The following is a 15,503-nucleotide window of genomic DNA, read 5'->3' as shown; positions in this document are numbered from 1 at the left end:
ATGACATCCGTATCACAGACAGGTTGAAAACAAGTGAACTCCTCAAACTGAGAAAGACCTTTTGGTAACACTGGATGAACACCCGAAGCACTGGCTGGCACTCCCAATAGGTCGGAGATTTGCAGTCAACCTGTGGTTGGCTGTGCGTTCATTATGCCACTCTACAATCACGACTTTACGGTCATGTAAGGCTTTGGATTGGAGGAAACTGTGAATTCTCTCTCTCTCTCTCTCTCTCTCTCTCTCTCTCTCTCTCTCTCTCTCTCTCTTCTGGAGTTACTTTCTTTTGACCAATTTGCAGATCAAAATCAATAACGTTGTTTTTTTCATAATTGTACATAAAAATTGCCATAAAAAGTGTGAAAAATAAAACGAACTCTTCCACGGGATCAAATGTCGCAAAAACACAACAGAAAAGAGGATATCAATGGAATCTATATGAAGTAGTGTAAATGACAACTCCTAAAAAACAAATGAACTTCATTCCAAAGAGAAATGAACGTACACAAAACTATAAAGCAATTGAGAAAAAGAAATAGAAAAGGACTAACAATAACAAACGTGTTGATGACTATTGTAACGCGATGATGTTGATGTCTAATGCCCCGTGACGGGATGAATCTGTAGGAGTGGAAAAAAGGCGGCTCCATCTCTGAGGCAGAAGACGATGATCAAATGACGATGGTGGCTCCAGCGACCTAGATGGAGGAGCTCCGGGAATTGTCGCTGCTTCTCGTGTTGCTCACAATGATCCGCTCGACTGTGAGTGGTAAGTTCTTGGACTTTGTAGAAGAGAGGAGAGAGAGAGAGTGAGAGAGAGAGAGGAGAGAGAGAGAGAGAGAGAGAGAGAGAGAGAGAGTGTAGTGTTATTTCCTTGTCCAGTTTTTTTTTTTTTTTTTTTTTGTCTGCTGTCGAACTTCTCACTTCCAGAGTTCCTTGATTCCTGACACCGTTGGGACTGGAAACATCCTCCCAGAGGAAGTCGTGCAACTGGAACTTCTTCAGAAGCTCAAGCAAAGGTTGTAATACATTAGTACCATAATGCTGTTCTCTTGCATTTTAATACATTTCGACCTGTTTGTTAATTTATTAGTATATTTTTTCTTCTTCTATTTCAATCAGTGAGGTCTCTTCTGACTGTATTTCAATTTAGTACCTCGTCTTATTTCTTCGTTATGAACATCATATTCTTTGGAAGCTTCAAATTCCAGTCAGTGGCTCCTGTGAGCGAGTAGGCTTCGTCTTTCGGAAATGAATAATAATAATAATAATAAGTGATTAGATTTTGAGAGCCAAAGTAGATCGAGCTTTGCGGAGAAGATACCACACACAGGTCCATTTTGCACCCATTGCTGAAGTTTTCTGTCTGCGAATGGTTCCGTGCATGTTTACTACTACAAAATACGAATGCCTATAACAATCTGTACACATTTTTTGTCTTTTGTTGATGGGAAGCCGGGACTGATGGGTGATGTGGATACTGACTGACTGATTTTATGAAATGGAGGCTGTCAGTCCAAGCATGGGGTCACTTTCAGCCATTTAGCTACTCAAGATGAAAAGACGCAGAAAATAAAGGCGTTGAAGTACAAGCGTCGAACTAACAAGAAAAAAAAAAGTCAGTTGCGCTAAGAAATAAAAGAGAGGATGGACAGCAAGGCAGGAAGAAGGGAGCAAGAATGGAGGTAAAGTAAAAGGCTAAAATATCGGTACAGCTAGTCCCATATAAGACCTTTCTGAGATGTTTACAGTTCGTCACGAAGGGTGGACTGAAGGTGCTACCCACTTACGGGTTAAATGTGATATTGTCTTCCTTTTCAACGTAGTAAACGATGATGAGGTTACAAAGAAGAATAAGGCACACCATATGAACTCTATACTCTATAATCATTATCGAATGACCAACTATAGTATATTAATATGTCCGTGAAAACACTTTTCAATAAATTTGCTACTTGACTGACATCTATGAATTAATTTATCATTGATTTATCTTCCATCATACCATCCAATGAATTCCTCTGCAAACTTTCGCAAGAATTGATTTAAGTGTTTCTCATTGCTGTGCTAAAAGTCTAGTCTCATTAGAGCGCAATATATATTCATAATTGGAGCGTTTTTTTTGAAGGCGCACTGCAGTTCTCGTAACTCTGCAACCTTGGCTCCTAATCAACGTGAAACTTCATTAATGCATTGCAAACAGAGCAACAGGACTTGCATGGGAAAACGAGGGAGGGCCATGAAACAGTCACATCCACATGGAATCAATAAGCGCTCTGAATGTTGCAGAAACATTCCTTGGCCCTAAAATAACACACTTGTTATTTTGCGTTCGAGCAGCACGGAACCGTGTTCACCATTTTGAATAATTGACTTAGTTTATGAAGTATCCTTAAGCGCTGGCCAAGTGGAATAGTTTATGGAGAATATGAATGCAGGGGGAAGGCGCCATATATAAATGTCGTGCGTTGTATGATCACTAAGAAATGTATACATATATGTATATATAAAATACATTGCTTTACGTAAGAGCCACATCCTTCAAACTTCAGATGTTTGAGAGCTGCAAGAATGATAAAATTAGACTGTCAAAAAATAACCCTAAAAAGGAAATATAAATATATATATATATATATATATATATATATATATATATATATATATATATATATATATATATATATATATATATATATTATTACATTTATCTGTCTTATTAAATGAAACCAATGACATTAGAGATATTTCGTTCAAACACCACCTTGAATCTTTTCTTATCTACTGTTTATAATTGGGAAAGAAATAGGAGCTCGAGCTCAGCCAAACATATTTTTCGAGTTATAAATTGAAGGTCAAAGAGCCTCATGCATATTGCGAGCAGCGGTTTGGCCACCCTTGAAATATATATATATATATATATATATATATATATATATATATATATATATATATATATATATATATATATATATATATATATGCGTATCACAAAATCCACATTAGAAGGTGCATGAAATCCGGGCTTTGAAGAAATACTTTCGTATTTTACTTAAAAATGTGGAACAAAGAACTAAGAAAGTACTTGTTCCGAGCCTCGGTTTTCCCTCACCTTCCTGCGAGGATTTGTGAAAATCTCAAGCTTGTGTTCCTTCGTACTATATTGGACACACATATATATATATAGATATATATATATATATATATATATATATATATATATATATATATATATATATATATATATATATATACAGGGTGTTTCGAAATTAAAGCCCACCCTCTACAGCATAAACAAAATTGATATGGACAAAAACAAAAGAAAGTAAAGCAAAACAGGTATTTATTTAGGTTTCTCTCTGAGTATTTAATATTTTGTGTGGCCTCCATCTGCCTGTACCTCCAACTGCATTCTGGATGGGGTATGATTTCAGTAAATTGCAAAAAAGCTGAGACTCAAACTCATTTCCCTGAGCACTTTGGTCACCTCTGTTTGCCGGTCGTCGAGGCTTGGTATACCATCATAGTTCACGGTGAAAGCTTCACCATGATCCTTTAATATACTACCAATGTTTTCACACACATTTAAGGTCAGAGGAGCTGCCTGGAAATTCACTTGATGAGAACAAATCGATACCACTGTGTCTGAAAAGCCTTGAGACATGGTACCTCATCATGCAAAAAATGCGACTTCTTCAACAGATAATACACTTTCAGGATCTTTGAGGAAAGGAAATACTCCACCAGTAAGCACAGTTTCTGTGAAGTATTCGCCATTCCATGACTGTTTTTTTTCTTTGATGATCCACATTAACTGTTTGTTTCGCTTGTGAAACAGAAAAAATTCCCAAACATTACAGGAAATTTCACAACTTAGCGATAGTGCACATCATCGCTGATATCATCCAACTTTGTAGCTCTAATGCTGTCACTTTTATGATTTGGGTTCCTGACTGTGTAAATGAAGAATTCATCTGATGCAGCAACATGGATAAAGTCAGCTTCATACCAATCTTTAAGAAATGAACCACAAAACCATGCACGGACTATCTCTGTTGCTGAGTGATGTTGGCCTTTTTTTTCTAGTTCAAGGGCTAATTTACCGTAAAGACTTTCTTCGGTCTACCCACTGCCTCAGCTATGATGTCTTTTGACTCCTGAGAAAGGACTTCAGGCCTTCCAAGATTCTCACTCTTTTCGCAATGACAGTTATATGGATTTTTGCTCCATTTTCTTTTAACAAAGGATTCATCTCTTTTAATGTATTTAGCTATCCAGGACATGAAATGAAGGATGCGCCAGCATCCCAGGCCTCTCTGAAGGTTATAGCCCAGATTTGATCAATACCTCTGATTTCCTCCTAGTCGTTAGCGATGGCTGTATCTAACTCCGTCATTCAATCTGAAAATACAAGAAATGTAAAATGAAAAATATCTTAATAGAGACTTAAGATAATGTACTTGGAAATAGGCTATAGCAGAAAACTTCATAACTTTCCATTTGTTCTGTAGAGGGGGGGCGCCCTCTAATTTCGAAACACCCGGTATATGTATTAATTTTGACGTATGCCTCCCTAACGTTCTTCTTTAATAACGAAAAATGTGTATTTTTTTCAGTCACTTGTTAGAGAATTTTCCAAGCAGGTGTTGAAGAAAGAACCCTGTGCAGGAGATGCGGTGTGGTCCTCTCTTGTGAGAAAAAACTGATTCCTCAATTGGTATGATAATCGTGCTAAAGGCAAGGACCACTTCGTGTGCACATTTTTGTGAAATGCATTTGTATAAACAACGCCATATTTTATAGTTAGATTGACAAACTTCTGAAATATATATAAGAAGGGCATTTTGTTCCTTATAGTTAAGAGAAAGTGGTTATACTTTTGTATGGTATTTTTACCCTGGCTTCAAGTAATATCTGAAAGATCATGACTGGACGAAAAACCATAGTGGCGTTGTGCTAATTTAGAATCAAAACTGTTCCGAACGATGAAATGAGAGAATGAGCGATGGGTAAAGAAACGGAGCTAAACTGATTGGAACTGAGACCTGAACTGGATCTGATTAAAAATGAAGCATTGGTTATCGGTTACCTCATGTGACATTTCCTTGAATCCAATACGCTGTGTTCCCAACAAACATTGGACGGAAATTTATGTATATTTGGAAATTAATATTGGTTTTCGACAGGCTCTGTATGAAAACGAAAGTTTAGTTTTTCTTGTGTATACTTTTTTTCGTTTCGTTGCTATGACACTGAAATATGGTACTGCTATACAAATACATGTGAAAATATCAGCAGGGAAAGAGCCTTTGTCTTTAGAATGATCATAATAACAAATAAAGAGGAGACTACACAACGTATCCAGCAGATGGTTTTTTTTCTTCAAAACCCGATTTGTAAATTCCCTATCGAGTGACTGAGAAAAAAAGAAGGATTTCATCATGAATGAAGACAGTCTCAGAGGCTAAGGTTAAAAGAAAATGATCGATTCAAGACTCAGCATTCTTCGCTGGATGCAAAGCACCAAATTAAACAAGGCGTAATCAGACCTCCAGCTTACGCAGGATGCGTGCAAGATTTTTCCCTCACTTATAAGTTGTAAACATTATATTCCTAACTTTTAATGTAAATTAAAATGTGCTAAAATCTAAGGTCAAATAGAGCTTTATTTCACCAACGAAAATTAAAATAAATACACAATATTTTATTTGAAATAATTGTTCTGTACTGTTTAAAATGCATATTACTTATCTTTTATCTGATGCATTTTCATGCTAATAAATAAATCATAAATATACTATCCTAAAATTCCTGAACCTTTCACTCGACGCGAAACTATTTTTCAGAGCTTTTTAGTCCATTCATAGACCTTTCCTACCCCTTAAAACCAACATCAACTAAAGTAGTTTGTAGGCTTTCTCCCAGAGTAAGCGAAAATAGAGCTCGAATAATTGGTAATGACCGAAATGCTCTTTCTTTTTCATTCTAATTGATATTTTTATAACCTGATTTAATCCAGGAACGGCGGGGTTGTTGAAAAGATATATGATATATTGATTGGGAAAAAACTCTCTATCCCGAAAGTATAATATTATAAAAATGCTCTAGGAGGTCCACAATAATAACAATGTTGCGAGTGCGTGTATAATTTAAAAACCCTTTACAAAGTAGTTTCGAACCATTCCCTGGGTTCATCTTCAGACTGGACTGAAGATGAACCCAGGGAAAGGGTTCCGAAAGCTTTGTAAAGGTTTTAAATTGTACACGCACTTCCAACATTTTTTAATTATTGTGGACCTCTTAGAACATTACATATACTTTCGGGATAGAGAGTTTTTTTCCCAACCAATATATCAAATATCTTTTCAACAACCCGCTGTTTTCCGGGATTAAATCAGGTTAGAACATTTGATATAGTCATATTATTTAAGAACTAGACTCAATGAAGCACAACCTAGATCCACAATAAAAAAAATAGGCAGATTTTGATCAATGGCAGTGAACATCTCCCAGAAGGAATCATTTCGCTCCAACTCCAGTATGGTCTGGATTTACCATCTATAAACGGGAACGTTGTTCTCAGACAGTATGGGTACCTTTCGTCACGAACGAGAGTTACATTATAAACTGGAATATTCCTGAATGGAATGCTTGGTGTTTTTGAGTCAAATGAATGAGTCTTTCGAAGTCACTGTCAGGAGTCAGGGTGCGTGGCGAGCACTCATTGAGTCTATTTCACATACTGGTTGAACACCGTTTGAAAACCAATGCTCAACCGTGATTGTAGAACGATTCTTAGGCAAATGCTGGATAATCGTGTGAATTACCGAAGGACTGCTAGTGAGAGGTTGACTTATATTAAAATTGTTATAGAAGAGTGAGTGTCAAAAGTTCATAGGTATGTGTTGATGACATATTTGAAGTGTTGTGTAGTGCTCTGGCGCAAAAACGAATGATAACATTCTATAACCAAAAATTGACTCTATACGAAATCAATCCTTAAACGGTTACTCAAACTGCTCTGTAGAGGAGCAGATAAACAGAGCAATCCATAACTGAGCTGTCGATTCTCATCGAATGTTGCATTCCTACCTCTCAGATCCTAATCACGCGCTGTCAGTCAAGAGGACCAACTCTGTGTAAAGTTTCTTTAAAATACGCTCACAACTTTCTGCATAATGTTGTTGCTGGTGTCCAGGTAGTCATATAGACAAAGTGCCTGCCATCTTCCGTGTAAATCTTTTCAGATATATTCATACATTGCTTACTGAAGCAATAAAATACTTTTGCTACAGAATTTTACGAAAAACAGAATTTTTAGAAAGCAAGGGTGCGAATTTCTCACATGACAATATTATCTTGCATTTTATGTAGCCCTGATGATGGGAAAGGTAGGGTGTACAATTAAACAAGAGAAGTTATTTCCACTAATTTCGCTTTATGTCCAGTTCACTCTATTTCCGGAGTAACTTGCACCAAAGAGGGAAATATAATTGAAAAGCGCTTTGTCACAAGTAGTATTTGAAACGCTGCGCTGCCGGGCTTAATATTCGTCAATAAATATAAACAACTTTCGTATATGTGACAGAAATTTTACACACACACACACACACTCACACACACACACACACACACACACACACACACTATATATATGTATATATATATATATATATATATATATATATATATATATATATACATATATATATATATATATATATATATATATATATATATATATATATATATATATATATATATATATATATATATATACATGCATACACTACATATATAAAATGTGTGTGTTGATGTGTATATTTATACGAGTGTATACACACACTATATATATTATATATATATATATATATATATATATATATATATATATATATATATATATATATATATAGTATATATATATATATCTATATATCTGAATAAAGGTATTGCCAGGGAGGAAAATGAGAAAACGAGAACTGTCGAGATCTTTCGGTCTACCGACCCTTTACTAGAGGCAAGACTGATCAGAACAATGAGAAACACAGTACAGGTAAGCATATACAAACGGACATTACAGAAATAACAAAAGATCCAGGTCACTTTAAAGAAACGAGAACAATTCATTTTGAAAACAAAGAGTCATATACAAACGGGCGGGGAGTACAAAATTAGTAAATCCCGAAGGCTACATTAAGCATTCAAGAGCGGCTGTGGTTAACTTGCCTTCGACCAGTGAGTTTGACCGCGCCACTCCTAAATCCTTAATCTAGTTCGTCGGGATTTACTAATTTCATACTGCCCGTTTGTATAGGCCCCTTTGTTCCTTAAACAAAGTATTGTTTTCCCGACTAAATTACTTGTGACCACGTGTGGGTGGCTGCTTTTAAAATCTTTAATATCGCCCACAGGCGTTTTTTCGTTTCTTTGAAGCGAAATGGACCTTCTGTTAATCCTGTAATGTCGTTGTGTATGCTTACCTGTACTGTGTTTCTCTTAGTTCTGATCAGTCTTGCTTTTATGGTAAAGGGTCGGTAAGACCGAAAGTTTTTGTTTATATTTATCTATGAATATGAAGCCCGGCAGCACAGCGTTTCGAATACCACTCGTGACAAAGCGCTTTTCAATTATATTTCTCTCTTTGGCGCAAGTTATTCCAGAAATAGGGTCGTTAAGACCGAAAGATCTCTTTAGGTAGTTCTCGTTTTTCATTTTCCTCCCTGCCAATATCTTTATTTATACACAGCATCAGTTTTACACAGTTCGTGATCAAGTCATTCACACACACACACACACACACACATATATATATATATATATATATATATATATATATATATATATATATATATATATATATATATATATATATATATATATATATATATATATATATATATATATATATATATATATATATATATATATATATATATATATATATATATATATATATATATATATATATATATAGCCAGTTAGGAAAGGAAATGTTGTCTTTTATTGACACGGGTAGAATGTGGTGCCTGAAGTAGCAGGCATCAGGTACATCTGTTCCAAACCCTGTTTTGGCCTCTTGCAATGCAAAGCTTTCCCTAGTTCGCAAATGTAAATTTCTAGTTTGGAAAGGAATAGCTTCCTCCAGCTATACGGTGGAAGAAATGTACCAAATTTCGATCCTTTCAGAAATTATGTATTTTGAAATAAAAACTGGAAGTTTGAAGCTATAAAAATGTTTTTGCTAAATTGAATCACTGACTTGGACCAAGGTTTCACGACGACTAACTCAGAATAGGAGTTTGTCGTCTTGTACTTCTGAGACGCCATTCATCAGTTTGATGATACTTTTCCATTATAGTTTTTACAGCTTATTGTAATGAATATCAAATTGAACTGAAGCAATATAGATAGTTACTCTATTTGTGAGCTGTTCTAGGGAAGGCCTGAACCTATGAAACCACGACCAATTTTGGGGAAATGCTTCAGTTCCGCTCGGTCAAATGGTCAAACCAGCTATGCAAAAAAAAAAAAAAAAAAAAGTTTTTTAATATCTTTCTTTGTTTGTTTATGATATGCCCCATTACCAATCGTTTTCTAGGTTTCCCTCCTCTCCTGTTCCCTTCAGACACCTCCAGACTTTAAGCACAAACATTATCCACCTTCTCACCTACGTACAAGTGTTTAGATCTCCATGTTTTGCTTTTGTACGACGAATGGAGGGGAAGGGGTGACAGACAATCTCTTATTGCTGTGATCCTTGGCGGTCACTTCCCCTAATCATCCATACACGAGGAAATGGCAGCGCCGTTGAAAAGCTTTGCCAAATGTACCCAATTGTCACCCTTTTTCCTGAAAAGTTTGAACGAGTTTAAGAAAAAATGGCAGCAGTGCTAATCAACCTCGAGTCTCAGCATTTTCTAGCGAAAGTATAGGCAGTCACTTCACTTATAATCGTCAACCTTTTTTATTCAAGTTAATTCAACACCCACTGTAAAGGAGTGTTGGCACAGCAATCCCTTCTTTCCACTGCAACGTGGCTTCATCGGACATTCCCAGCCTCCCCAAATCTGAAGAGACTCAGCAGCCTTCTTCAATGTGTTACTTATTTTGTGACCTACCACTTCTCGCATTCCACTATGAAATACCTAAATGAATCGACTGCTTCCACTCTACCTGGTGTCCACTTACCCCCAATAATTTAACCTTTACTGAGATTCATGAAAAATTCTTTCCTCTTGCCAACGCTCTCGAACTCTTTCCTTAGTACCCGCAGCTTCTCTGCACTATCTCTCATCAGTACCCTATCATCTACATTCATCAACCATCCTGGCAGTCTTTCCCTAAGTACTTTCTCATCGCACTACTTTCAACTGACGCCTAATTGTTTTGCTGTGAATTCTCACAGTTCTCCATTCATGAAGATAGTAAAAAATTTTGGAGACAAGACATCTCTGTACTAGACTCTTTTACATAGAACAACTCTCCTGCTGACATATTCTTAAATGCACATTGCTTCCTTGATAAAAACTTGTCATTGCTTCCAGCAGCTGATATGATTCTCTGCACACTCCATATTGCCTCTGTCAATTTCGTCTAGAATTTTCTAGGTCCAGACATACAGATTTTTTCCTTGATTCTAAAACTTCTCAAATAACATTTTCAAAGTAAAAACTTGGTTAGCAGATCTCCATCCTCTAAACCCTCCTTCCATTCTGTCTTATTTTGTTCATCAAAATCCTATCCATTTTACCTTATGTCACTGACCAGTTATTCCTCTCTCCTATTATTTTGGAGCCATTCCTTCTTCAAGGCATACCTTGCAAACCTGGTCAAGCCATTTCATCGCACTCTCATCAACCACCATAAACATCGCTGGTAACATCCTGAACTTCCTGAGAGTTTCCATTCTTCAAGCTCTTAATACCCCACCTAACATCCTCAACAGCAATTTTTTCACAACCATTTTCAAAACCTGTACTGAGCCCTTTCACGCTCCCTTCATTCGACTCTGCCCTTTCCGTTATTTCTCACGTGAGAGATATTCTTCCAAATAACTCACTCTTGACTGGCTTCCATTTGCGCTCTATACAACAGCTTCGTATTTCTCCTCCTCTATGTTTTTGCTCACTTTTCACTTATGATTTTAATACTTGCCCTCTCTCTCTCTCTCTCTCTAATATATGATTGGTGAAAATGTTCTGTAACAAAAAAATTTCATCTAACAAAAGGAGCCCACAAAAACTCTAAATATATAGAAAGGAAGCACTATATTTATGACTGCTGTCTCTCTCTTCTCATTCATTACCTACTTGAAGACAGAGACAGCTGTCCTCTGAAATATTTTGGGTGTTTTTATGGGCTCCTAATTATTATATATATATATATATATATATATTATATATATATATATATATATATATATATATATATATATATATATATGTATATATATATATATATATATATATATATATATATATACATTATATATATATATATATATATATATATATATATATATATATATATATATATATATATATATGTGTAAAATTATTTACAGGATCAGCCTTTCCCCACCTATTGTAGCCTATTTTTCAATTTAGGGCATAGTTCCAAAGCCATGACACAATTCTCAGTTTGAATCAAGAGACAAATGAACGACCGGCGCAGTTTTATTTCGCATTTGGAATTGTACCACATTAATAATACAATATATAACTAACATGTGATGAATTTTTCATGTGCTTTCTGTAGATTTTTATTTAGAATAATTCAATCTTTTTTTAAACGTACAGTATCATGTAATAGGATGGAATAATGTTGAAAAGGCAGTTATTTCAAAACGCACCTGGAAGGATGGAGACAAAAGTCAGAAAAGCTAATGACAGGAAATATAGAGAGAGGCTTCTAAGTCCCAAGACTTTGTTAATGACACAGGACAAAGAAGAGGTGTTACTCAACTACCGAATGGCATAGTAGAGGGGAAAATGCTCCTTGAGTTACAATTTTTTTGGGGTTTTTTTGGGGGAGGGGGTGGGCGGTCGGGAGGTGGTTGTTGTATATCCTAAATCTTTTGTTCTGACGACTGTTTCCTTCTCATTATTTCCAGTTTTCAAGTGACAAATAAAATATTATATATATATATATATATATATATATATTATATATATATATATATATATATATATATATATATATATATATATATATATATTATATGTATGTATATTTTTTTTTTTTTTTTTTTGTAATTTTGACTCATCAAATCATGACAGACTCGACCGACAAAGCAGTTTCTTAGATCAATGGAAAAGAAAGCAATAAAAGTAATGAGACAACTAACAGAATTAAACCGACATAAAAAAAGTTCGGCCAAGAAGGAAAATCGAGATTTAGGTGAACAGCTGAAACAAATGTCACATTGCTGCAAATAAATCCATCATATTTAATACGTAGCAAAAAATCTGTGATTACAGAATAAACGAACAGAAAATAAAGACGTAAAATAAACAAGCAAAAAAATGCGCCGAAGTTTTCTTCGGCGCAATCGAGTTATCTGTACAGCGTATAATCAAGGCCACCGAACATAGATTTATCTTTTGGTGGCCTCGGTATAAACCAGGGGCCGGTGGTGGTCTATCCCAGAGTCAAAGTATACAGGGTCTGCTCACGAGGCGGTACTAAAACCTGTCCCCACCCCTTGTGAAACGTCATCAGTTACAGAAGGACCATATCTATATGAAACTATGTTTACGATAACATTTTCATATAACTATTTGTGCGATGGCGTTTTTTTATATCAATTTTCCTCTTATTGCATGTTGCTGTATACTACATTAAAGTACAAAGAATGCCCTTTCAAATGATATATAGCACATTACAATTACGATTACTTTCAAAGCCACAAGCGTGCACAGAAAAAATTATCTACGCACGCAAAAATGTGCAATTACTTCATCCGTTAACCTACATACATTCACGTTTCGTAGCGTATCTGACTAAGGGTTGATGATAGAAAGAAACTGAAAAATTGATTAGAAAGCTGATAAAATTTACTATATAATGCATAAATAAAGTTGATAGGTGTTCTCAAAAGTTTTCGAGGAATTCTAGGTCAAACACGGACCAAAATTTTAAAATTTTATGTAAATATTTACCACATTTTTCTTACATAATTATACATCTTATTACATTTTGCCATATACCATGTAAAGGTACAAAGAATGCCCTTTCAATTGCTATATGACACAATTACAATTATTTTCAAACCCACAATTGCGCACAGAAAATATCTACGCACGCAAAAATTATAAAAAAAATTATGCGTTCGTGGGAGATCTGAAATCTAGCCCCGCCCCTTGTGAAACGTCATCCGATACATCCAGCCAGACTGACGAATACTTTTTCGTACTTTTTTCGAAAATATTTTAATTGTTTGAGGCATGCATAATTACTACCTTTATGTATACAGTTTGTGTTATATGTAAACTTATGTGTTCGGAAGTATATTTATGTGATATGAAGTGCTAATGAGAAATTTGCTGGAAATGTGTTCCCTGTATCATTGTCTTCATCATTTATTCCTTTGATACCTTATATCGTATATAATGTAATACTTATACTTTGATATTGTTTTCTTTTTTCGTGGTCAAGTCGTGCAAATGCAACTGCCATTTTTTACAATGCCTGTGTCTACATTTTCTTTGTATTTATTGCATAACAATAAGTATTCATAAGATTTGGAAAATATAATTAATCTATCATTCTAACCTTTATCATTAAAAAAGTTGCTTTTCAAAGTGAGGTATAAACAAAGTGACAGAACTAAATACATTTCTTAATAATTATTTAAAATATTGATAATATAACCACCTAAGAGAGAGAGAGAGAGAGAGAGAGAGAGAGAGAGAGAGAGAGAGAGAGAGAGAGAGAAGAGAGAGAGAGAGTTGTCATGTTAATAAATGGACTTGAAGAGAATACAGCAAACCAGTATATGGGTAAGTAAATAAATAAGTAAAGACTAAACATATGAAGAAAAGCTGGAGTAGCTATGTGTGTTCAAACTGGTATATTTTGTGCAATAAAACAAGGCTTGGTGACTAAATGAGAGAATGGGTATTAAAAAAATCAAACATGTGACCTCTCCACAGATTTCATCATCAAGATTTTATGAAAAACACCATGCGATATGGATTAAATGTTTAAAAACTAAGGGTTCTTTAAGTAATTCAGTGAAGAAGCAAGGGAAGTGTTAAGTGTTACTCTTGTGACGTCACAGTATTAGCTCCGCCCCCACTGCCGAGTTGAGCAGACCCTATATACTCTGAATGGGTATTAAAAAACATCAAGTATGTGACCTCTTTACAGGTTTTATCAAAATTTTATCAATAAAAACCATGCGATATGGATTAAATGTATAAAAACTAAGGGTTCTTTAAGTAATTCAGTGAAGAAGCAAGGGAAGTGTAACTCTTGTGACATCACAGTATTAGCTCCGCCCCCACTGCCGAGTTGAGCAGACCCTATATACTTTGATTCTGGTCTATCCTATATCATTGCCAGAAGCACGATTGTGGCTAACTTGAACCTTAAACAACATAAAAACTACTGAGGTTAGAGAACTGCAATGTAGTGTTGTTAGATGATTGGAGGGTGGATGATCAACATACCAATTTGCAGCCCTCCAGCCTCAGTAGTCTTTAAGATATGAGAGCGGACGGAAAAGTGCAGACGGACAGACAAAGACGGCACAATAAACCAATGAACCACTTGAAAAAGACAGGGAAGTTCCATTTTATAGAAAATTGTGTTGTTATCAGTCGTTACCATATGTGTCTGTATGTTAAGTTTTGGCATAACATATTATCAGAAAGATATACATTTAGATAAAACAACTTTCAGACACGACAACTCTTCACTCGATCGGCAATGAAAGATTTGTATGGAATAAAAGCAGGCATTAGCTCGTAGGCTCTCTAGGCCTAGGAACTTGGTGATTATGTGCTTCAGCAAACTTAATGCTTAAATATGTATGGTGAAATAAACGTAAATTTTAAGCGAAAATAAATTTTTTTCTTCCTTGCATGACATCGCTGTGCCTTCACCATTTATCGTCTTGTGTTTCATACAATACCGTAGCTTAAATGCCATGGTTGACAATGCTCCCAAAAAGTAGTCTTATGGGGGAAAGAAAAATAAGGCTTCATTATCGTCACTATCACTATCACCCTCTCTCATATCCTATAGTGGAAATCTCTACATGAAAAAAATCGTTACGTAGAGAGATATTGATACCTTATGGAAGAAATTCATGTCCCATTGGTTTTTCTTTCACTATAGTTTTTTCTCATTTTCTCCTATATCCCTCTCATTATTTCTTTTTACTATATTATTATTATAATAATATGATTTTTTCATGTAGAGATTTCACTATATAATGAGAGAGAGGGTGCTAGTGATGGTGATAGTGACAATATGATGTCGCATTTCTTTCCCCATAA

The 15,503-nt window shown here is 35.2% G+C and overlaps 1 protein-coding gene across 1 annotated transcript in view; it reads left to right on the top strand.

The window, feature by feature from the left end:
* The first annotated feature begins 311 nt into the window (after positions 1-311).
* The window catches only part of LOC135209819 (nephrin-like), a 164,551-nt gene continuing 149,359 nt past the window's right edge, over positions 312-15,503 (top strand). The window contains exon 1 of the mRNA XM_064242591.1: positions 312-769. Within this exon, the coding sequence (XP_064098661.1) occupies positions 703-769 (67 nt within the window). The 5' untranslated portion in view covers positions 312-702. The remainder of the gene's footprint in view (positions 770-15,503) is intronic.

This window comes from Macrobrachium nipponense, chromosome 38, assembly GCF_015104395.2.
Source record: "Macrobrachium nipponense isolate FS-2020 chromosome 38, ASM1510439v2, whole genome shotgun sequence".
Classification (NCBI taxonomy): Eukaryota; Metazoa; Arthropoda; class Malacostraca; order Decapoda; family Palaemonidae; genus Macrobrachium; species Macrobrachium nipponense.
This window is presented reverse-complemented; position numbering and strand designations above follow the sequence as displayed.